We start from the raw sequence: 26,284 nt of genomic DNA, 5'->3' as shown, positions 1-26,284 counted from the left end.
AATGAGAAGACTTAGCACTTGACTACTATCTTTCTACTCCAGCTTCCCAGGGAGTAACCTATAATCCTCAGGGTCAAGCCAAATCTTTCAGGCAAGGCAGAAAGACACCTGAGGGTCAAAGACAGAGATGACTTTCAAAATTAAAGGCTTTACTGACCAATAAAAATATACGACCAAAAAACATCAACTTAGTTCAAGGTTCTCTCTAATAGGCCATTTAAAAGATGTGTAAACAGAGGCCTTGTTTTATCTAAACACTGAAATATTCAGAAAAGACCAGAGAGTACTATTTACAATCGAAAAGTATAAAAATTAGAAATCTGCTCATATTCAAATTAGTGTTTTTATATAATTCGGCTGATTTGAAAGGTATATAAAATATAGAAATGCCAACAAAGAGTAACAATCAATGCTACTTATAAACTCCTTTATTAAACAGACTGTTCTCTATCAGCCAAACCATAATAAATACTTCTTTGACTGTTCTCAGTAAGGTAACTAGAGAAATAAAATTTAATGACTAAAACAATTCCCTGTATTTCTGAAGCAAAGGCAACAGTGCTAACCCAATACTCCATGCACTTCTCTACATTTTCCAAATGCTGTTGTCTGGTCAACGAGCTGAGAGTAAAAATGAGGTGTCACTTCTTGTCCAAGGTCTCTAGGAATGAGCTAAGTTCACACACTGCCCTCCCACGCCATAGCAATCCTGGAAGCTATGGCAGCAATATAAGATGAAGTCTGTAAGCTTCACTTTCAAAGGAATTAAGATATATAGCCTATAAACACAAATGTTGCAGGTTTGACTGAAGCTGTCAAATCAGTCCACTTTGGTGCATTAAGGTAAATGAGAGCAAAAGCCACAAGTGAGAAGTGAACAAAGAGCTAACCCAAACAGGGCATATCTTCAAAATGTATTAAAATTTCTTTATTATTATTATTACTATTATTAACCAAAATTTAGTTTAAAACTAAAAAGAAGAAAAAAAGAAAAGGAAAAATTTCTTAAAACCTTACCAAAGTTGACCAGAAAAATATTGCCATGAAATACAAGAAAATTCTGGTCAAACATTTTGTCAGGATTTTTAAAATACTGAATAGATCCTTAAAGAAGAAAAAAAGGAAGGGAGCACAAGGGGGAAGAGATTTTGCAGAATGCTGAGTAAGAGGCAGAGGGTGGAAAAAGACATTGAAAAAAGTAATCAGTGAGATTATGATAGCTAGAAAATAAGCAAAGAACAGTCAACATATGCATAACTGGAGTATCTAAAAAGAGAAAACAAACAACAACAAAAAAAACATACAAAAATATTGACAGGTATTAAAAAATGAAAATCAAGAAAGCTTCCCTGAAATATTTAATATGAAAATAGAAAGGGCATGAAGAATGACCGGAATGACCAACACCAAGGCATATCTATCCTAGGAAAATCACTGGACTTATTAGAGAAAGAATTATTTGGGCTTCCATATAAATGACCAAATCAATTATAGAGGAGAAAAAGAGAAGAAGAAAAAAAGCAGGTTCCAAATGCCAGATGACTGGGGTAAACCTACAAAATATTTAAAGGAAAAAGGTATGAGCCATGGATCCTATAATCAACTAAGCTCTCCTTCAGGTAAAATGTCCACAGACACATCATTCTGAACATACGAGAACTCAAGGGATATTTTTTCTCAGGAATTCTTCTTGAGAAAATTATAGAAGATGAACTTCAATAAAGCAAAAGATAACTGGGGAAACCAGAGAAAAAGAACTGGCAGGGAGCATAAAATATTTTAAACTGGAAATAAGATAAAAACAAATGAGGGGGTGAGAGTGAAAAATTAGAATGTAAATGTTATGTTCCCTATCAGGATATGTTATCAGCATAAAAATAAAACAGTAGGAGGAAGAATGGAAAACATGGAAAGTCAGAAAGTCTGCTGTGCTTACTTGTAATGCTGTAAAGTTAAATATCATTCAAAGCTGACATAATACAAGTATAAGCACATTTAATGGTAAAAAAATTAAAATATTAAGATAGCATTATTGATTAATATCAGATGGGGAGAAGAGAAAGTGAGGAGAAGAAGAAGGGGAGGAAACACAGGCTACTTTATCATTACTCATGGTAGGAAACAATGAAAACAGACTGTCTAAATAAACAACCATTAAGCAAACCTATAATCATGAAAGTAACTACTAAAACAAATATACAAACCGTCCTAAAATGAGAAAACACATATACCCACATGTGTTCACCAAGACAATAAAAACAGATCACATTAAGACTTAAAAAAATTAAACTGAAAAAGACAAGTAACAACTTGAACCAATGCTTATTTGTCTTAGCAAAAGTGTAAATAGCCTAATTTATCATGAGAAACATTTTCAGAATGAATCTCAAAGTAAAATTCAACAATATACATGAGATTCAACTAAAATAAAGTGATTTTAAGACTGAATATAAAAGGGCAAAAGTATAACAGAATAAATGAAAATAAAAAGAAAACAGAAACCATGACTTAGTACCAGATAAATTAGTGTTCAGGCCAAAAAAGCATTAAATAAGACCAAAAAGAACATTTTATAATGAAAAAAGGTATAATTCACAATGAGATATAAGTTTTATGTTCACATTGCAGTTATCAGGAAAAACAACACACATCAACTGTATTAAGTCTTTGATTCACCTCTCTCAACCTATGACAAGGAAAAAAAAATTAAGAAAGCATATGACCTTAATGAAATAGTTAATAATGCAAACAAGCCTGATCAATCCATTTAACTCTACACTATAAAAACAAAGAATGTAACCTTTTTAAAAAATGGTCATAGATGTTCATAAAAATTGACTATATAATAGGCCACATCAAAAAATTCCAAAAAGTAAAAATAATAGTATTGTCTAATCATAGTACAAAAAATATATGTTATTAAACAAGTCAGAAAACAACAAAAAGTTACGCTATCTGGAAATTTCAAATCTTTCTCAAACATCTCATTAGTTAACCAAAAATGAAAAACTGTAATTAGAGAATTTCTAGAAAACATAGAACAAGAAATAACCATATATAAAAACTAAGAGATAGACACAGATAAAACCGTGCTCAGAGAACAATATATTATTGCCAAAAAAGTAACAAAATAATTGAAAAAAATAAAAAATTAACAAAGATCATGAGTAAGAAAATAGTAAAACAGTAGAATACAGAAACAATAAATTCAGAAACTGTCTTCCTTCCTTTTGTTAAAAAAACAAAACACTAAAATGAATAAACCACTAGCTAACATAAACAAGAGGAGAAAAAAGAAAGAGGAAGTATAAATACAGCACTATTTGTAATGGTAAAGACTAGAATGTCCAAAATGGTGAAAATAGTACATTCATAAAAAGAAATAATGCATCTTTAAAAGAACAAGGAAAATCTTTATGTATTGATATGAAAAGATCCCCAAGACATAATGTTAAGTGAAAAGAGTAAAGTTCAGAATAATAAGTACAGTAAGTTGCCCTTGTGTAAAATCCAGGAAATACAAGAATCTATAACTGCATTTTCTTGTCCTAGATGCAAAAGAAACGTTGGAATGATACACAAGAATCAAGATAGTGGTTTCCTATTAGGAGGAGTGGGAATTGGGAAGATGGGGAGACAAAAACAGAAAGGATACTTTTCAGTAATGTTTTATACTTCTGGATTTTGAGCCCTGTGGGTGTATACTTATTTTCAAAATAAAATTTTCAATTTGCATATAACCAGCATTAACTCATCAAATACTTCAAACACTTAACTGTATTTCAACACTACACTTGGTGTTGAAGATGTACAAAATGAAAAGATCTAGTCCTCTGTTTTAAAGAGCTTATAATTTTTACAGCTTGGAAGGGATACAGGCAACAAAACAACATTGATGTAGTGTGCCTAATTCTTCAAATGAAGACATGTTGGAAGTGCTGTAAAAGAGCACCTATATCTACCCTAAGGGAAATAATGACAATTATTCAGCGAAGGCAGCTCTGATGCTAAGACTTAAAGGCCGAGCCAGAGATTTTTCAGAGGAATAGTAAAGGATATTGCACAGATAGAACAGAAAACACAGGCTTGGAAGTAGAAGAGTGAAGGGCAGTCAAGAAATCTTGTGGCACATCAGTTGAAAATTGCTGCCTTAATGGATTAGTCAATGAATGAAAAAAATTTAGAACATAATTTAATCTTTCCTGATCACTCAGGCTGATTATAAGAAACCTAAATTATTATATTTGTACATTTCAGATACATAAGACTATGTGATCTCTTCCTCGTGGATCCAGAATACTATGCATTCATTTTAAAGACCTGTATCTTTTATTTTTCTCTCCTCAAACTATAAATTGTCACTTCCCACTACTTTCAAGTCTGTGGTTTTTAGCAGATTCCAGCTACTACTAATTTGCAGAGCTAAAAGCAGATAAATTCAGTTATAAAGGATATAACTGGCATAAATCCAAGTAACAGTACATCGTTCTTGAGAACTTTTTTTGGAAGGAATTCAGGCAGTGGTGGAGTGGGATACAGAGAGGCAAGATACTCTTTTATAAGTAAACTACTTAAATATCATTGCATGAATAATTTTTTTAACAAAGCATTTTATTTTTGCTAACTTTGTTTTATTCTGTTATATAATTCCATGTGATTGTTATACATGTGTCTTCATTCAAATAAACAGTTGAAAGAAAAATATGAAAGTAAACATTCCACTGTATAAGGTAAAGGAAAGCATTATTTGGAAAAAACAGATACAATGAGGAAAAAAAGTATTTGAGTTCTCATCAATTCAAGGTGTCCACTCTTCTCCATTTACAAATACAGGGCAGGGCAAAAGTCGGTTTACAGTTGTCCATATGGAAAATAATATAGCAATTGGTAAATAATAATACAAAAATATAATACAAAAATATAATACAAAAATAAACTCTGTGTTTCACATACAACTATAGAACCTACTTTTGCCCCACCCTGAATATGAAAGGGGAATGTGTCTCACAATCAAAGCTTTAAAATTGGCAGTATTTTTCTTTCTTGGTTGCACATAAAATAATGGTACACTTCATAATTAATGGCACCCTACCTTTGATGAAATACAATATATAATTTCATGTAATAAAAATATCCACCTTTTTTACTTCCTTAAGATAATTCTTAATTATCTACTCATAATATTAGCATATTCCATCTCCTTTGCCCCACTAAAATGAAAAATCAAATGCTCATATTAATGATGCTGAGAGGAAATAAAAACCAATATGAAAGAGAAAAGTAGTGATTTGGCTTCACTGAGAAATCTTACCATTAAGAGATCATGGGCCCCTATTAATGAATGAATCAAATTAAGATCCTGCTTAAGAAACCTTTAGCCCCGGCTGGTGTGGCTCAGTGGGTTAAGTGCCAGCCTGCAAATTGAAAGGCTACCCGTTCGATTCCCAGTCAGGGCACACGCCTGGGTTGCAGGCCAGGTCCCCAGTTGAGGGTATGAGAGAAGCAAATGATCGATGTTTCTTTCAGACATTTATGTTTCTCTTCCTTTCTTTCTCACCCCCTTTCCCTCTCTCTAGAAATGAATAAATAAAATCTTAAAAAAAAAAAAAAGGAAAAAAGAAATCTTTAGCCATGGCAGGTGGCAGAGTTGGTTGGAGTGTCGTCCCGTACACCAAAAAGGTTGTGGGTTGATCCCTGGCTCGATCCCTGGCTGAGGTGTGTATGGGAGGCAACCAATCGATGTTTTTCTCTCACATCGATGTTTCTCTCTCTACCCCTCCCTCTCTCTCTAAAATCAGTAAGTATATCCTCGGGTGATGATTTAAAAAATAAAAAGAAGAAAAAACCCTTAGAATCCGTATCTTTTGGGGAAAAGTTATCTATCTTAGCCATGTTGTATTAATCATCATAATAGTTAACAAAATTCTTTAACTATTTATTGTTGAAGAAACAGAAATTAATCTTCTCCAGGTTCCTAATGTGAATGATCTATGAGTTGTCCTGAAATATGGAGGTGTGTAGGGCATTTAATTTAGTGTAAAGCATTAAAATTATTTAAAAGCAGCATACTGAATATGCTTCTTGAATTCCTAGCAACACAATCACTAATGTGACTTCCAATTCTAAATAAAAATTACAAAATAATTTGAATTTTTTCATTTAAAAACAACTCCAAGAATCAGACACAATTTGTCTGATCTTTACATAAAATAAACTCTCCAAAAACTGATATACCATTTATTATTTTTTCTCCTCAGATGCAAAAATGTAAACCAATTGATTCTAGCAATGATTGTCATTATTATTCTTAAGTTACATTTTCTCTTAAAAATAACAAGAATGCAGAAGAAATATTTCCACTTACAGCTAATGAAAAAAAGAACATAAATCAATGAGAAACAAGTTCTACAAACTATGCTAATAACATTATTATTAAATATTTCTGTTGACAAGGAATATTTTTAAAGATGTAATTAAATAAAAACTTTGAATTTACAATAATCACTGCAAAGTAAAAACTCTTAACAAATTACTATTAGAAAAAATATATATATACCCACCTTTGTCTGGGAACTATAAAGAGAGCCCGTACCAACTTCTTCCTATTTGCTTTTGTGTTCATGTTCATGCAAAAATCCATTGCTGCCTATAAAAGAAAAAGCAAACTTTTTTCTTTAAAAAAAAGAACAAAAAACTTTACTTAGCTAACGAAAGCAGAAACCCTGGATTTCCACTTGTTCCTAAACATTTAAAATGATTTTAAAACACTAGTATTGTAAGCATATCCCAAACTAAGAGACCGCTGAACTTAAACTTCTGTATAATTATATATTTAAAAATATATAATTCATAAACTTTTAAATTACAACAAGGTGTTAGAAACAGAACTTTAAGTGAGCAGATTGAAGGTCATTCGATGTCTGGCAAATAATTATATTAAATGTACAATCAATGCTTTAACCCCATAAAAGTAAAATAAATCAATGTTAATATAAAGAAAGTTTTACAGAATTATAAAGTAGCAAGAACAGTTACCAAGAGCCAAAAAAAATTACTAATGCTAATAAGGATAATCAAAAAGGAATAAAAATGAAGTAGGTGAGCAAGACAGGCATAGATTATTCCCAGGAACATGTTAAGAGTAAATGTCTCAACAATAACAGAAAGGTTCAGTGTCAGCAGTCAGATCTGGTAACTTAATTAAAGAAATCACATTACAGGACTATAATAAATAGCCACTATTTTTATTTACTATAGCAATCCACCAGTCTATATTTTATTAACAAAAATGTATTGAATATTTCATCAACACATCTAACATCTAACATAAGTGTAAACTACAGGCTAGGAGAGGTGTATGTTCTGGGAAACAACAATATGAATAACTGACATTTTTAAAACTACGGTCATGCATGTTTTTTATTGTTTTGAAGAATTTCAGTATAGTTGGTTTAAGAAAATAACAAGCTCAGTAACACTATAAAAGTGAATAAACTATTATCAAATATCCTTCTCAGTTTCTCAAATATTTTCCTTCCATAGGTTCACATGATTATTTTATTATCCATCTGAATCTTTCGGTAGATTTGAGGATCAGATACAAATAAAAGATTCTCAGATTTCTCTGAACTATAAAAAATTTCTACTCTTTGTTGTAGATGGTGATGTACTAAAACACCTCCCATTTGGTTAAAACTTTTGATGAAATAAATGGCACAAAAGGGGATGATAAGATTCGAATCTAGGAAACTAGCTCACATTGAAAGTATTCACCAAGATTGAAACTTTAGACCAATATTAGTCAAGAGAATAAAAGCAATTTATATTTTTCTTCTGCTTATAAAGGGAATATAATAAATACTAATGAAGTTTAAATTTTATAATGTTAAAACTTATTACAATTAATTAGAATACCAAAGAGAAAAAGTGAAAATAAAGTAAAAATTCCTTCAAGCAATTCACCCATAAGAAACAATTTAAAAATTTTGGACCTACTAATAAAAATCCCAAAGGTCATGTATTCTTCAGATAAGAAAATTGGTCCAAAAACAAGGGAAACACACACACACACACACACACACACACACACACACACACTCACTCACACACACACACACACACACAGCCCCAAAACAAAACAAAAAAAATAGAAATAAATAAAAAATAAAACAACTCTCATATCAACATTTTTGAGAAATATTTTTTAAATGGCTAGTAATGGCATATGTTTCAACATAATTAGGAAACACACACAAAAAAGTACTTCAACCCTCAGCAAAGTGGGAATAGAGGGAGCATATCTCAACATAATAAAGGCCATATATGAGAAATGTACAAACAACATCAGACTCAACAGGGAAAGACTAAACGCTTTCCCCCAAAGATCAGGACAAGACAAGGGTGGTTCACTTTCACCGCTTCTATTCAACATAGTACTGGAAGTTCTAGCCACAGTGATGAGACAAGAAAGAGATAAAAGGCATCCAAATTGGAAAGGAGGATGTAAAACTATCATTGTTTACAGATGACATGATAGTGTACATAGAAAACTCTAGAGGCTCCACCAAAAAACTATGTAACCCAATACATAAATTTGGCAAAATAGCAGGATACAAAGACAATATTCATAAATTGAAGGCATTTTTGTATACAAACAACAAAATATCAGAAACAGAAACTAGAAAAAATATCCCATTTACTATAGCAACAAGAAAAATAAAAGTACCTAAGAATAAACTTAACCAAGGAGGTAAAAGACCTGTACTTGGAAATCTAAAGAACACTGAAGAAAGAAATTAAGGAAGACACAAATAAATAGAAGCATATACCGTGTTCATGGATTTGAAGAATTAACATCATTAAAATGTCCATTCTACCCAAAGCAATGGACAGATTCAACCAAATCTCTATTAAAATACCAATGACATATTTCACAAATACGGAACAAAATTTTATATGGAGCTATAGACGACCCCAAATAGCCTCAGTAATTTTGAAAAAGTACAAAGTAGGAGGGATCACAATACCTGATATCAAACTATATTATAAGGCCACTGTAATCAAAGCAGTCTGGTACTGGCATAAAAACAGACACAAAGATCAATGGAACAGAATAGAAAGCCCAGAAATAAATCCAAGTCTCTGTGGTCAATTAATACTTGACAAAGGGGGCAGGAGCATAAAATGGAGTAAAAATAGCCCTTTCAATAAACAGTGTTGGGAGATCTGGACAGGTACATTAAAAAAAAAAAAGAAAGAAAGAAACTAGACCACCAACTTATATCATACACCAGAATAAACTCAAGATGGATAAAAGACCTAAATATAAGTCAAGACACCATAAAAGTCCTACAAGAAAACATATGCAGTAAAATTTCAGATATCCCATGTAGCAACATCTTCACCAATATATCCTCAAGGGTAAGGGATATAAAGGAAAGAGTAAACAAATGGGACTATTTCAAATTAAAAAGCTTCTGCAGACCTAAAGAAAGCATCAGCAAAATGAAAAGAGAACCAACCTTATGGGAAAACATATTTGTCAATTAAGGCTCGGACAAGGGTTTGATCTCTAAAATATATAAAAAACTTATATGACTCAACAACAGAAGACAAACAATCCAATTAAAAAATGGGCAAAGGACCTGAACAGACATTTATCCAAGGAGGACATACAGAGGGCCCATAGGCATATGAAAGGATGCTCAACATCACTAGCCATCAGAGATGCAAATTAAAAGTACAATGAGATACCAACTCAAACTAGTCAGAATGGCCATCATTAACAAATCAACAAACAACAAGTCCTGGCGAGGATGTGGAGAAAAGGGAACCCTAGTGCAACTGTTGGTGGGAATGCAGACTGGTGCAGACACTATGGAAAACAGTATGGAATTCCCTCAAAAAACTAAAAATGGAACTGCCTTTTGATCCAGCGATTCCACTGCTAGGATTATACCGTAAGAATCCTGAAACACTAATTCAAAAGAACCTATGCACCCCTATGTTCATAGCAGCGTGACATACAATAGTGAAGTGCTGGAAACAGCCTAAGTGCACATCAGTAAAGGAATGGATCAAAAAACTGTGGTACAGTTACACAATGGAGTACTACATAGCAGAAAGAAGGAAGGAACTCCCTACCCTTTGCAAAAGCATGGATGGAACTGTAGACTACTATGCTAAGTGACATAGCCAGGCAGTGAAAGACAAGAACCATATGATCTCACTATAAGTGGAAACTAATGAACAAAAACAAACAAATGAGCAAAACAGAACCAGTGACATGGAAATAAGAAACAAACTGACAGCGACCAGGGGGAGGAGGATATGGGGGAAAGAAGCGGAACAAAGAACAAGTATAAAGGACCCGTGGACACAAACAACAAGGTGGGGACTGACTGTGGGAGCAGGAGGGTGGGTTGGGCAGGGGAGAGCAGTGGGAAATAAATTGGGACAACTATAACAATAAAATTTTTTTTAAATGAAGGGAAAAAGAGCACTTCAATAACTATTTTAGAACTTTATCCTTTTAAATACATATGTACTTTGTATACAGAGAAGGAAAACTCTGACTCCAAAAAACCTCCGCTGCCTTGCGGCATACCTCTTCAGGGGAAAGGCTAAGGGAGTAAACCCCGACAGAAAATCCGGAGCCGGAGTCCCTAAGGCGGTTTGACGTTGTAGTCAACACCGGCAACTCCTGCGGCGCACCTGAAGCCAAGCTGTATTGACTCCGTCTTTCCCTTGGATCCTTCAGCTGCGAAGAGAGGGGGGGTCTGCTGCATGGGCAACAACAGACCCTCCATATCACCCTGCCCAGGCTCTATAGCTTCAGCTTCACTGGAGAGGACACTCCAGCGTCATCGCAAGATGTCGATTCAACATGGGAGGAGACAGATACCGTGTCACTCCCGAGTCGGACTGCACAACCATTCTCGGCGGTGCAGATAGACTCTTAAGAAGCTACACCATCGTCTCTCGAGACGGACGGCTGCCGACGACGACTTTGTATAATCTAAGCAAATTTTATAAAATTAAAGAAGTCAATAAACACTTTTCTTACCATAATAATCAAAGGCCAGGTGAAGGGAAAAAAACTATAATGCTCAAGACTCTACAGATTTAGAAGTTAGTAAAGCATACCAATGCCTGTTACACATAATAGGAGATTCAATAAATATGCAGAGTTAAATACCACAGAAGTAAGAAAACTGCCAGAATTAATAAACCTGAGGAAATTTTAAAAGATAATAAAAGCTTCACATGTATGAGGCGTGATCCCCAAAAAACTGGAATTATCTTTTGAAGGCCAGACCCCTTGAGTACAGGCTTCCCCAACTAGGCAAGTGTTCTAGGAGCCCAGCTGTATTAGTGCACGAGCTGGCATTGTAAAGGGCTGCGTTTGGCTTCACTGAACTTTTTTTTTAAGACTCTTTCAACACATTTGCCCAGTTTATAATGGGTGATTTACAAGCGCACCTGCCCTGCCCACACTGCATTCAGTCACCACCAGTTTTTGACCAAAAACCTGCATGACCCCTGATCTCCACGCCCGCCTCCCCCATATGAGTGGCTTTTGTTTGTTTCCCCAGATGAAAAAAGTCCTCAAAGAGAGAGGTTTAGCCAATGTGGAAGAGATGAAAACAAAAAATAGCAGAAGCACTAAAAGGCATCAAAATCAACAAGTTCTAAAACTGTTTCGGCAGTGGGAAAAACAAAAGTCTTAACAGGTGCGTTGAATCAAATGGAGAGTACTTTGAAGGTGACTGAAGTTTAAACGTATGAAAAAATAGACAATTTTTTAATAAATAAATTCCAGGGTTTTTTTGGTGTCCCTCCTCGTATATTAACTCTTAGAATTAACCACTCCTGCCCTATGGGAAAAAATGAAAGAAAAGGGGACGTCTATACTATCTGGCTTGGTTACAACTGCTGCTTGACAACTCAATAAGCAGTTTTTTAAAAACTTGTTTCAAAACATTTCAGGTACTAGAAAGACAGTTCAACAAACAATTTTTATTTTATTAAGTAAAAAGTTCTTCTGATCATCAAATGCATGTGGAAATAAGCATTACCATGAATGACATTATCCATAATAGTCACCCAAAGGAAATCTTCACTTTGTGTTATATATTGTTACCTTAATTATTGAATTCAAATAATTCTTAAGATTTTTCTACCTATCTCCCAAATACTTTTTCCTCTTAACACATCTAGAACTTTGACAACATATACAGAAGAAATTCCTGTCATGAGAAAGCTGGCTCCCAGAGGGGGTCCAAAAGGGAAAGGGGGACCTATTTTTCATATGACCCTCAGAAAGCTAACTCAGAATTTAATATATGGTCGTTACTGGCAACAGAGCTGAATACTGAGCTGGGTACTAAAGGATACTCTCCAATAAAGATTCATAACAATACTGTATCTAATATACAAAACTGATGAGATCCTTCCCACCTACATCTTTCATTATAGTGTGAAAATGGAATGTGGGGGTGAAGCAGGAGTATCAAGATATCTCTCTCTCACCTCCTCTGTTTATATCTAAAATGTATGTAAATTTAGCAAGAGAAAGAGTCAAGCATATCCTCAACTTAAAAAATAAGCAATTGTTTAAGAGGTGGTTTTTGCTATACTCTATAAAAGAAGGAGAAAAAAAGGAGACTAATTCTTAACACAAATAAATTTGTAATTATAAAGTTTTTGAAAACTATACATTGATCTAATTACAGTAGTCCCTCACTTATCATGGGTATTATGTTCTAGATCCCCCCACGATAGGTGAAAATCCATGAAGTAGGAACCTTACATTTATTTTAGTATTTATATATATTTTAAGGCTTTATAAACCCTTCCCACACTTATAAACCTTTCCCACTCCCTTAATTAACCTTTTCCACACTTTTATAAACATTACTTATGTTCTTAAACATATTCTACACTCTTAAACCTACGTAACTTTAACAACATATGCATACAGTACTGCAAAATACCACAATTTGGTGAAACATCCGTGATAAATAATTAAATATAACATTTTTTAAAATCCTGCAATACAGTGAGGCCACGATAAGTGATACAGAGAGGGACTACTGTAATGCAAAAAATAAAGCAACTTGGAGTTTTAAGCCTTTCTGATTATATAGTTACTGAAATGCATCTAAATTATCTCATGAACAGCTACACAAGTTAAAATATAACCTAACTTCTATAGTTCCCTATAAGAGACCTTCAAAGCATTATGGGGAAAAAGAGATAAAAGATCACATTACACCTGACAAAAATACAGTCTAAAGCAACAATTTTCAAGCCTTGAGTTTCAAGAGCCTTTTATACTCTTAAAAACTGTTAAAAGAGTCCTGGCTGGTGTGGCTCAGTGGATTGAGCGCCAGCCTGCAAACCAAAGGGTCACTGGTTTGATTTCCAGTAAGGGCACATGCCTGGGTTGGAGGCCAGGCCCCCAGTTGGGGGCATGCAAGGAGCAACCACACATTGATGTTTCTCTCTCTCCCTTCCCTTATCTTTAAAAGTAAATAAAATGTTAAAAAAACTGTTAAAGATCTGAAAAAAGTTCATGGCTTACATTTATCAGCATTTACTGTATTAGAAATTAAAACTGAGAAACTTTAAATGTACTAATTCACCTAAAAATACCAATAAATCTAATAAACCTATTAATTTTTAGCATTTTTTGGAAATAACTATATTTGTCAAAATAAAAAAAAATTTAGTGACAGACTGGCACTCTTAGAAAATAGAGGGAGTCTCAAAACTACTATGCATGCCATCTGCCGTGATGTGTCATTTTCGATGAAGTATATGAAGAAAATCCAACTTTACACATACATATAACTTGGAAAAAGAGGTGCATTTTAACATCCTTTTCAGGATTTATAAATATTTTTTGATAGTACACCAAAACTTGACAGGTGGTGCTTTCTTAAGTGTTAGAAGAAATGTCGAATCTGAAACCTTATTAATCAATTTTTCATGCTGTTAGATTAAAACCTGTCTTGTCCTTTGAGTGGATCTTTAACACCCAAGCAAGATTTTGTTAACACTGTGTACTGGTCACTTAGAACAATGGCTCACTGACCTATGCAGACCTTCCAAACAGATAGATAATATTTGAAAATTACATTATTTAATATCACCATCAATCCCATCAGAAAAGTGTCATGAATAGTCTCAGAAAAAAACTGGGAAGCTGTCAAGACTATGGTGGTGAATATAGTTTTCTAAAATTCTAATTTCTGTTGAAAACTCCAATTTTTCATTGGCAATAAATACTTTCAGTTGTTTTCCTTTAAGTGCGAGCTCCACCTTGTTCATGTTAGAAAAATGTTGGTTAAACACCCAAGTTTGAATAAATAATCAGTTTGTTCATCAGTTTCTTCAAGTAAAAATAAAAAAAAAAATCTAGTTCAGCTCACAACTTAAGCACAAGTGGTTTTTCTCCAGACAGCTTTCAGACAGAAGTGCTTTACATGTCCTTCCCATTTCGTCACATTAAAGGAATCTATACTCAAAGGTTGAAATGAAAGAAAGGCATTGATTTGTATAGATTCATCAAGGAGATTCTTAAGTGAAAATGGAATTTTTAAAAATTTCAAATGCATGGCAGTGAAGACAAAGGCTACTAACTAGTTCAGTTTGCTACCAGTGTATCTTGATTTATGCAAAAATGTCAACAGCTTTACCCATCATCACTTTTGCAAATATCAAAAACACCCTAACATTAGTATGAAAAGAATTTTGACTAACAGACCCCCTAGAAGTGCAGGAATCAACAGAACATACTTTTAAAAATTTCTGATCTTTAAAGAGGTGAAGAGGTGTCAAGCAAGCAGGATTCTAATGACAGTTCCACTCAAACTGAACATCTATAGGTTGACTCCAACTTTATGTGTTTATTTTGGATACTAATATAAGGTCCCATTTGAAGAACTGGTTCATTCTATGGCTAAAATAGTCCCAAACACACAGACATTACTAATTAGAGCTATCCTACAAGGTCTATATGCTTGAGTGAAGTTATATTGAGACAATCATACCTTGTCTATCAGATCTCGATTGACACAGTTGGGCAATTGCTGGAGGAAAGCATCTACTATCAGCTTGAGATGAGATCCAGTGCTGGCTTCTTCATCTTCTTGTTCTAGGTTATAATAAAAACATGCAGTTATTAGTTAGTTATGTGGGAAATAGTTAATCTAGAGGACTTCCCTTAACCATGAAAAAATGAAACATTTTTTGAGATATTGCCCTAAAAAGTTTGGGTATCTCCAGGATCACAACTCCAGGTTACTACTACCTTTCAGAAATCAACAATAAAGCAGCAAACTTTCGCATTAGACACAAAATCTTAGCCATAAATTGCATGTAGTTTTATAGTAAATCTGTTTCTTTTATCTGCCAAACAGCCCTTCCCACAAGTCTTCAATTAACAGCACTCTCATTGCTGCCTTTCGAAAGAAACACAAAGAATTCTGATGGAGAAGGTTACTGTCAGATCACAGCACACCACTATTCCCCTGGGTCACAGGTAAGGATGACAGAAGATCAGCTAAGTCCTTTTATGACACTTATATACGGACAGTGGAAAGAATCTCTCTTTTCTTTGATGTCACTAGCTGGTATGATCTGAGCATGGGGCAGCCATCAGCCACCATGCCCACCCTCCTTTCATGACATGGAGAAAGAATCTGCAGTAGGAAATAATGAAGCCAATAAAGAGAAAAATAATAATGACAGAAAATATCCTTCTAAATAAAGAATCCTAACTAATAAAACTAACAATATTTTCCAATGTTAAATATAAAAAGTACCCAATTATAAAGACAGAATTATCACAGATGAACTGATAAACCAGTTCTTTTACTTCTCAACCATTAGGATAACTAAAATATATTTATATTAATATTGTAAAGATTATATCATAGAATTAAAATAAATTTAGAAAATGCTAGGAAGTAGAAAAGCATAAGAGATACCTATTAAGATTTTTAACCCTGGCTGGTATAGCTCAGTGGATTGAGCACCGGCCTGCAAACCAAAGGGTCACTGGTTTGATTCCCAGTCAGGGCACATGCTTGGGTTGCAGGCCAGCTCCCCGGTTGGGGGTGCGCAAAAGGCAACCACTCATTGATGTTTCTCTCCCTCTCCTTCTCCTTCCCTTCCTCTCTCTCTAAAAATAAATACATAAAACCTTAAAAAAAAGAAAAAAGATTTTTAGAATTCAGATGATCACTAAGACTCACAGTCACATAACAAGAGACATTCAATGTTTCTGTTCTAAATCAAATTCCAAAAAAGGGATGGCTTGGAAACAAAAGGAAAACAGGAATTAATAAGTCAAGATCCATATTCTTAGGTTAAAATTTTGGGTAGAAAAATTAATCAATAATTAAAACTTGGTGGAAAATAGTGTTTACCTTGCTCATCAAGAAGTTTCTTTGTAAGATCTTCAGCTTCATCTGAACCCTCTAACTCCAAGTTGTCATCATTAATTTCTAGGTTCTCCAATTCAAGTTCCAAATCATCAGGATTTGATACCTCCTTGTTATCCTTAGGTTCCTTTGCATCTGCTTGAAGACAAAGAATCAGTGGCTCTCAATTAAAGTTATATTAAAATCCCGTTTCAAAAAATAGATAGGATACACAAAATTTGCATCATTTTTCTTAGAATCTATAATATATACCTGGCAACAACTGAGTATAAATATATTCAGACTTTATAAAATACATTATGCCCACTGAGAAGCAAGACCATAATTTCTTTGATTCTGTATGTCATCTGTTCACTGAAAGAATAAATAAATGGATGGTGGATGAATGAATGGACGAATAGATAGATAAAGACAGATAGATGGGGACATAAAATGGTATGTGGACTTGTGGTAAAGATGAGGGGGAAATAAAGTTGATTAGATACAGTGAAGTCAGATTAAGGAGAGTCGCAAACTCCAAGAAGAATTCAGATTTCTTTTTGTAATTTATATTTTACTGATTATTCTGTTACAGTTGTCCCAATTTTTTCCCCTTTGCCCCCATCCACCCAGCACCCCCCCCTTCAGACAATCCTAACACCCCGATAATGTCCATGGGTCATGCGTACAGGTTCTTTGGCTACTCCATTTCCTATACTGTCCTATCCATCCCCATGGCTATCCTGTAACTACCTATTTGTACTTCTTAAACCCCTCACCTCTTCGCCCATTCCCCCGTCCCGCCCCCCTCCCATCTGGTAACCATCAAAACACTCTCCATATCCATTATTCTGTCTGTTCTCCTTGTTTGCTTAGCTTGCTTTTTAGATTCAATTGTTGATAGTTATGTATTTTTGCCATTTTATTATTCATAGTCTTGATCTTTTTCTTAAATAAATTCCTTTAACATTTCATATAATGATGGTTTGATGATGATGAACTAAGTCCTTCAGTTTTTTCTTGTCTGGGAAGCTGTTTATCTGCCCTTTGATTCTAAATGACATCTTCACTGGGTAGAACAATCTTGGCTGTATGTCCCTGCTTTTCATGACTTTGAATATTTCTTTCCAAGCCCTTCTAGCCTGCAAAGTTTCTTTTGAGAAATCAGCTGACAGCCTTATGAGAACTCCTCTATAGGTAACTAACTGCTTTTAAGATTCTTTTATCTTTAACCTTTGGCATTTTAACTACGATGTGTCTTTGGAGTGGGCCTCTGGGCATCCATCTTATTTGGGACTCTCTGTGCTTCCTGGACCTGCATGTCTGTTTCCTTCATCAAATTAGGTAAGTTTTCTTTCATTATTTTTTCAAATAGATTTCCAATTTCTGGCTCTTTCTCTTCTCCTTCCAGCACCCCTGCGATGTGAATGCTGGAATGCTTGAAGCTGTCCCACAGGCTGCTTACACTACCCTTCTTTTTTGCATTCTTTATTCTTCTTGTTGCTCTGGTTGCTTGTTTTTTGCTTCCTTATGTTCCATGTCACTGATTTGATTCTGGGCTTCATACACTCTACTGTTGTTTTTTTATTTCAATTAATGTTTACTTTGTTTCTAACTGGAATTTTTTTATGCTGTTGACATCCTAAGTTCCTGAGCATCCTTACAAGCAGTGCTTTAAGCTCTGCATCTGACAAATTGTTTATCTCCATTTTGTTTAGTTCCTTTTCTGGAGTTTTGATCTGTTCTTTTATTTGGGCCATGTTTTTTTGTCTCCTTGTTTTGACAAATTTACTGTTTGTTTCTATGTATTAGGTAGAGCTACTATGATTCCCTGTCTTGGTAGCATGGCCTAATGTATTATGTATCCTTTAGGGTTCAGTGGCACAACCTCCCCTATCACCCAAGCTGGGTACTCGAGGTGCACCCTTCGTGTGGGCTGAGTACACACTCTTCTTGTAGTTGAGCCTTGTTTGCTGTTGGTAGGCCAATGGGAGTGATTTACCCAGGTCAATCAGCTACAAGGACTGGCTGTGACCACTGACCACCAACCTCCACTCTCCATGGAGGATCAGCTGTGCAGAGGCAGGGTAGTGGTGCTCTGATGTGGTCTGTAGCTGTCCACTGGGTATGTTGGCTCTGGAGTTCCTGGGTGTGCAGGCCCCTATGAGTCCCAACCTGCATTCTGCTCTGGGCCACCCTGCATAAGCTATAAAGTAATCGGAGATGACTGCTACTTGTACTAGGCTTGCAGGTTCCCAAACTATGAATCTAGGCTGGCTGCTTCTAGTGTCGGGCCTGCGGCCACTTAGCAAGAGGCATGGGGGCTGGGGCTCACTGAGGCTGGCTATTGCCCGTTTGAGAGAATTGAGGAAGTTGTGAAGCATGAGCCAAGACCAGCCATTTATATGGAAAAGGAGCTTTGGTATTCTGTAAATTGGATGGGATGGTCTGGGGATATCCAGAGTAGAGCAAACAGTGTTAGCCAGGTTGATGAAGTCTCAGATATGGAACCAGCCTCCTGGCTCTGTAGTTATGTGGAGGGGTTAGAAAAAGGACAGTGTCCTTTGCCCACCTTTCTGTCTTGGAGGAAGCTGTCCCCAGCTTTCACCTTGATGCCAGACATTTCAGTTTCTCCCTGTATGCCACTTGGGCCTTTCAAGCTGCTACCCGAGTGCTGGAGCTCAGAGGGAGGGAGTCTGAGTAGGTCTGTGTGTGGGCTCTTTAAAGAGAAACTGCTTGGGACTCCAGAAGTTCTTTCACCAACTCAATCCCCGATGATTTTTGTAGCCATAAATTGTGGGGAATTATTCTTGGCACTGCAACCCTGGGCTGGGGGGTTTGGTGTGGGGCTGGGACTCCTCACTCCCAAGTTATCCGTCGCGAATTTTTATCCACCACACTTGGATATGGGACCAGCCCATTCCACATCTCCGCCCTTCCTACAAGTCTGATGGATGTGGTTTCTTTAATTCCGTAGTTGTCAGACTTTTATGCAACTCGATTTCTGACAGTTCTGAGTGATGGCTGTTCTATAATTTAGTTGTAATTTGATGTGGTTTTCTAAGGAAGTGAGCTGCGTTTACCTATGCCATCATCTTGACCCAAAGTCCCTCCATTTCCAGAATTTCTCTTTTATGCAGCATGACCTTTGCTGAATTGTGAGCATTAACACTTACATGTGATTACCAACAATATACAACATAAATTTGAAAGGACAGAATACATAGAGACCAATTAGGAAAATAGCCTTCTGATTTAGATGTCAGGGGTTAGAAGAAATAAAAAAACAAATACAACAAAACAAAGAAAATGGCCAGGAACTGTTAAAATACTAAACAAATAAGAATAATAAAAAAGAAATTGAACGTAATTCAGCAAGATTGGTATAATGTTGATAATTACTGCTAGGTAATAGGTAATTGCTAGTTTACTACACTAGCCTTATTTTTATGTTTGAAAATCTTTGTAAGTAAAAAACAAAAAAATTCCTGAGTTCAAGAATTTATGCTTACAGGGATGAAATTACAGTATAAATGACTAGAATTGTAACATTTCTCAGCCTCATCTTCTCCTAGTCTTCCAATCACATAATTTCTGCATTGAAAGTAGAAATGTTTTACAGATACTTAATACCATACCATATTTGGCAGAATCAAAACTCTAGTACAGACTGCTTTTGCTGCTTCTAAATAGAGACAGACTAATATTTTCTCATTCTTCTTTTCATTCAATTAAAATTTTAATTTCTACTACATGCTAAGTAGTGTTCTAAGCACCAAGAATACAACTTTAACTGTCTGAGACAAAAAACCTGCCCATGTGGCACATATATTCATCCTCCAGTGTTCCCTGATGTCTGCTTATCAAAAACCAACATTTACTAATTAGCTACTATGTATTCAGAACTATGCTAAGCTGAACATTCAGAAAGAGCTTAAAATGTGACCCTTATTGTGAAGAAATGTAAAATCAATCTGAAGAAATTAAACTAACATGCACTTGGGAGTCAAGCGGGGTAGTGAGGAGAGGACTGCAAGCAGAAAACAGAACACTATGAATGCCATGAGGTAAGAAGACTGGCTTCTGCAGAGACTGAAACAGAGAAAAATGTAAGAGTAATGTGGAAACAGACATAGTTGGAGGGGAAGACTTTAACTGAACTACGCAAGGTCCTTGAGACAATGTTAACAAGTTTACATTATTTTCCAAATAAATGTAAAGCCATTAAAAAATATTAGATAGGAAAGTAAAATCAATCTTTTAGAACGCACAGAAGCAGCAAGAGCAAACACAGGGCAGCCAGGTAGGAGCCCAGGTTAAGAGATGATGGTAGCTTAGATTAGAATAGTAGCAGTAAAGATAAGGCACATCTTAGATACATTTAAGAGGTTAGATCAACTAGACTTGATGACTAAGGTGACTATTCCCTCCTCTTCTACTGGACCAAGAAATACTGACATTTAGTAGAGAGAATGAAAGCAGAAGCTCAAGACAAGTAGAAAGAAAACTCAGGAGGGTTTAGTACCACCCAAGGCATGGGGACAAAGTAGTCCAAGAAGAAAAGAGTAAACTGTTAAGTGGCTTGAGAGGTCAAATGAGACAAAACCTAGAAACTGCCCTAGAGATACAGTAACACAAAAGTAATTGGTAACTTTGGCAAAAATAGTTTCAGAGTAGACGTGGCACTGAAGCCAGACTGGAATATGGACTGAAGAACGAGAAAGTTACGAAGAAAATGAAGACTCCAAGTATAGCCAATTATTTCAAGAGGATTCAAAAAAAGATAGGACAGTAGCTAGAAAGGGACTGGAGGCCCAGGGGTCTCCAGAGTGTTCATAATTTCTCTGTTTTTATCTGTTTTTTGTTTTCAAAAGATGAGAAAATGTATACTGAGCTCAGGATCCAGTAGTCAAGAGAGAGAGAAAGACTGATTGATACTAAAGACAGAAGAGGCATAATGGATTGCATAGGGTTCAGGAGAAACAGGGAGAAAAGATTCAGAGTAAAAAGAAGGACTGCCCTTTGATAGAAGGTGTAAAAGTTCACCATATCATCCAGGAAAGAAACATTCTATAAGTCCTAAGGCAGGTAGATGTATAAATAAGAAGGTGCACAATGTCAAGGGAGATCTGCCTGATGGCTTCTATCTTCTCTATAAAGTACTACGTCAAGCAAACTCTTCTGCTAAGGAGGGAAGTAGAATAAAAACTAGAGAAAAAATGAAAATGCATTATGGAGTGTGAAAGAATGAGCTGAGGACAGAAATGCTGTCAAGTTTCCAAACAATGTTGAGGATCTGGCTAAGGTTGGTGATCATTAATTTATAAAGTTATCAACCTATCTAACTGATCATCCCTAGGAGATCAACAGTTTGGATACAGAAACCAATATGAAGGATGACTGAATTCATCTAGGGTTGAAGTTGACAGGTAGATATGAATGAAGGACAGAGGGGGAAAGAAATGTACAAGAGGGAGATATACTAAAGATGTACTACAGTATTCCCTCACTTATCGTGGCTATTATGTTCTAGACACGCCTCCCCCAACCCCCCACCCCGCGATAGGTGAAAATCCGTGAAGTAGGAACCTTACATTTATTTTAGTATTTTTATATATTTTAAGGCTTTATAAACCGTTCCCACACACTTATAAACCATTGCCAGTCCCTTATTAACCTTTCCCACACTTTTATAAACACTATTATGTTCTTAAACATATTCTACACTCTTAAACCTACGTAACTTTAACAACATACGTATATAGTACCGCAAAATCCTACGATATAGCGAAAAATCCGCGATAAATAATTAAATGTATTTTTAAAAATCCTGCAATACAGTGAGGCCGTCATAAGTGAACCGCAATATAGAGAGGGACTACTGTATACACTATTCTAGAAAAGGAGGGCCCACCTCAATACCTCTTGTCAAAATCCAAACCAAGCTTCAAAGTCTGTCAAAAAGGTCCGTCTAAGTCTCCTACAGGGTTTTATCTGATCTCCAAGCATGTGAACTGCCTCCACTGTCTTAACTGTCACAGTGCTTTGTACTATTTTTTTTATAACCCAATCCTATTCTATTTCAAATTATAATTCTTTGAGTCCCTGGCTGCTGCCCATTAATGTGATAATAAGTACAAAGATACAATGCTCATATTGATCTCTCCTATAGCACTCAGTACATCATCTCACAAGAGACTGAGACCTTAAACTTACTTCCTGAAAGAGAAACAAATATTAAAACCCTTTAAGTCAAACTTGCATGATAGGAAAAAAACCCAAGATAGCGGAAATCATACAATATTGAGGTGAGTAATATTACAGGAGCTAGTCCTCCTGGGCAGGAGGGGCTTCAACAGTATCTATGAGGAAATGCCTAAGAACTTTAATGGCAAAACTGGGTAGTAGGTATTTAAAATGAGTATTTATATATATATATATATATATATATATAATTCCCTTTACTTTTTGAAATACTTGAAATATCTTAACAACTACTCTTCACAAAGTATAAAGTAAAATTTACCTTAAGGTAAAACATCTTTATATCAACCAAGAAGTTTTACTATTTCATACTACCACAAGGGCTTCTTATAAGGTTTTCACACCATAAAATGGCCCCACTACCTTTTTCACAGAAACAGTCTAATTTTAAGGTTCATTGTATTTTAACTTAAGACAGTGAAGAAAATGTTATAAAGAGTAAGAATCTGTTTTACTGTTCTTCTAATTAGCAATCCTAGCAAGCACTACCTCACCCCATTCAATATATTTTGTATATGAAATAAAGGACAAAACTTTTTTTTTAATTTAAGTTAAAAAACCTTTGTGTCTGGGTAATAATAATTTCAATGTGGGTACATCGATGGTAACAAACTGTGGTCAATTTGCGGGGGATGCTGTGCCTGTGTGGGGCAGGGGTATATAAGAAATCTGTACATCTCAGTTAAGTTTGCTGTGAACCTAAAACAGAAAGCTCTAAAAAAATTAAGTCGACATTAAAATAAACATCACTTTTGTGCATGGAAGGACATTATCAAGAAAGTAAAAAGACAAACTACAATGGGAAAAGTATTTGCAAAACATGTATCTAATTAGGGTTTGATATTCAGAATATATAAAAAATTCTTACAGTAAAAGGATACCCAATTAAAAAACGGGCAAAGGTCCCTGGCTAGTGTGGCTCAGTGGATTGAGTGACCAAAAGGTTGTCAGTTCAACTCCCAGTAAGGGCACATGCTTGGGTTGCAGGCCAGGTCCCCAGTTGGGGGCATGAGAGAAGCAACCACACACTGATGTTTCTTTCTGTCTCTCCCTCCCTCCCTTCTCCTCTCTCTAAAAACAAATAAGTAAAATATTCTTTTAAAAATGGGCAAAGGACATGAATAGACATCTATACAAAGAAGATATGGAAATGGCCAACACACACATGAAAAGATGTTCAACATCACTAGTCATTAGAATAATGTAACCAAAATCACAATGAAATACTTCACACTCATGAGAATGGCTATAATCAAAAAGAAAACTTGATGATTGTTGTCAAAGATATGGAGAAACTGGATCCCAGTGTACATTGCTGGTAAGAATGTAAAATGATTTAACCACTGTGGAAAACAATGTGGAAGTTCCTCAATGAGTTAACACAGAATTACCACATGACCTCATAATTCTTCTCCTAGGTATATACTCAACAAATTGAAAACAGGAACTCAAACAAAGATATATCCGTAACAGCACTATTCATAATAGCCAAACTATGGGAACAGCATAAAAGTCCACCAATGGAAAATGAATAAATTGTGGTATATACACACAATGGAATGTAATTCAGCCATAAAAAAGAAATGGAGTACTTAAAAATGCACAATGTAGACATAACCCCAAAACATGATGTTAAGTGAAAATAAACAAAAGATAACATGCTATGTGATTCTGGTTACATGAAATATTCAAAATAAATCCTCAGAGAATGCAAATTGGTAGATGCCAGGGGATGGAAGAAGGGAGGAATGGGAAGAAACTGTTTAATGGGTACTTGAGTGACAGAATATTTTGGAATTATGTATCATAATATTTATACATCAAAAACAAAGTATACTACTTCCTAATTTTAGGAAAACACAAAAATTACTAATCTTAACATAAATTGTAAAGCAATGAAACACAGTAATTAAGAGCATAAGTCATCGATAGGGCTTAAATTTTAGATCTACCACTTACTAGCTGTGCAAGTTATTTAACCCTGAGTAGCTATTTAACCTCTCTGTGACACTGTTTCCTCATGTAAAAAACAGGGATAACAGTAGCTGCCTCATAGAGTTACTATGAGGATTAAATGAAATCTTATGCACATTTATATAAAGTGCTAAAATGATGTTTGGCACAAGTGATTATTAAATAAAAATTATTAGCTTTTATTTTTAATGGGTCCCCTAGGAAATAGATCAGAATACAGAAGTAACTTTTAAAAAAATTATCGCTCTCCAAATCACTGTTACCATGCCCTTCCATCTTCTCTTCTCTATCTCTACAGTTTGGCAGAATTCCCTTTAGAAAACACAGTGTGACTGGCATTCAGGACTTTCCACCATATTAATGATCTCAAAGCTTCTGATGTTTCTAAAGTAACTCTTCCTCACAAAGAGTTAGGGATACCTAGCCTAGAAAGAGAATTACAGGTAAACAGCAATAAAGAGCTAACACTGTCCCTAACAATCAAACTGGGGGAAACTCCTGTCTTATTAAGAGCTCAAATGAATTCATTGTATTATAAATAAACATATTCAAATTATTTCACATTAACTGTTGAAAGTAGGTCAATTATCAGTCTGTCACGTGTCATTCCATAGTATTCTGTCATGCATTTAATCTAATGACTCAATGTTCATATTATAAAACAAGTAACTAAAAAATATTTTTTTACAAATACTATTTTAAAACTGATCTTTATAGCACTTAATGTAAAAACCCGTCCTCCAGAATTTACCTTTAGAATCATCTTTGTTGCATTCTTTATTCTGACAACTTTTTTCATTATCTTTAAACAAGATGGCTGGAACAAAAGCTTTCAAATCAATGAGGTTCTCATAAAAATTCCGAGCATCTTCATCTTCCCATATACCACCTTCCAAGTCATATTCTCCAGGTTTACCAGGTGTAAATATATCGATTCCAGGTCCATGCTCTACAACAAAATAAATCACAGGGAATTAAAACTATTTGAGGTTTAGCATGCCAAACATGACATTTTCAATTTTATAACTAACAAATCTTGAGTGTTCAACAGAAGCTTCTTCCAAGTACTCTGGACTGTTCACATAACCATCCTTAACATCAAATCAAAAATTGTTTTAGGTAAAGCTCTAAAAGAGAACAGACTAGAGGACAGCACAGGATAAAGATGCTTTTCTCTTCAATGATTAACAGCAATTAATATGAGACTAAGTAGCCACCTGATGTATTAGGCCTACCTTCAGGAAACTTAAAACCAAAATAAAACATATATAAGCCTGGCCATTCCTAAAACATCAAGCTCCAAGTCTCACCTCCCCATTAAGCTTTGTGGTTTTTTTGTTGTTGTTGTTGACTCCCAACCCTCTTAAATCACAATAATCTTCCCAAGTAGAACATAAACCCTTAATTAAGAAGCATCCTGCCCTGGCTGGTAGGGCTCAGTGAATTGAATGCCAGCCTGCTAACTGGAAGGTCCTAGGTTCGATTCCCGGTCAGGGTATATGTCTGGGTTGTGGGCCAGGTCCCCAGTTGAGGGTGTAGGAGAAGCAACCATTGTTTCTCTCACCCGTTTCTTTCCCTCTTTCTCTCTCCCTTCCCTCTAAAAATAAATAAATAAA

At 35.2% G+C, this 26,284-nt stretch overlaps 1 protein-coding gene across 2 annotated transcripts in view; it reads right to left on the bottom strand.

Moving 5' to 3' along the window:
- UPF2 (UPF2 regulator of nonsense mediated mRNA decay) overlaps nt 1-26,284 on the bottom strand; it is a 116,599-nt gene that overhangs the window by 58,482 nt on the left and 31,833 nt on the right. The window contains exons 5-8 of one of the 2 annotated variants that reach the window (XM_090266543.1): nt 25,420-25,617; nt 16,437-16,589; nt 15,057-15,160; nt 6,561-6,646 (exon numbers count right to left, since the gene is read on the bottom strand). In XM_090266543.1, coding sequence (XP_090122669.1) covers nt 6,561-6,646; nt 15,057-15,160; nt 16,437-16,589; nt 25,420-25,617 — 541 coding nt within the window. The remainder of the gene's footprint in view (nt 1-6,560; nt 6,647-15,056; nt 15,161-16,436; nt 16,590-25,419; nt 25,618-26,284) is intronic. The other variant, XM_090266544.1, reaches the window with a different exon arrangement.

The sequence above is a fragment of the Furipterus horrens genome, unplaced genomic scaffold (genome assembly GCF_987537825.1).
Source record: "Furipterus horrens unplaced genomic scaffold, mFurHor1.1.pri manual_scaffold_2, whole genome shotgun sequence".
Classification (NCBI taxonomy): Eukaryota; Metazoa; Chordata; class Mammalia; order Chiroptera; family Furipteridae; genus Furipterus; species Furipterus horrens.
The sequence above is the reverse complement of the archived record's forward strand: the minus strand, read 5'-3'. Positions and strand labels throughout refer to the sequence as shown.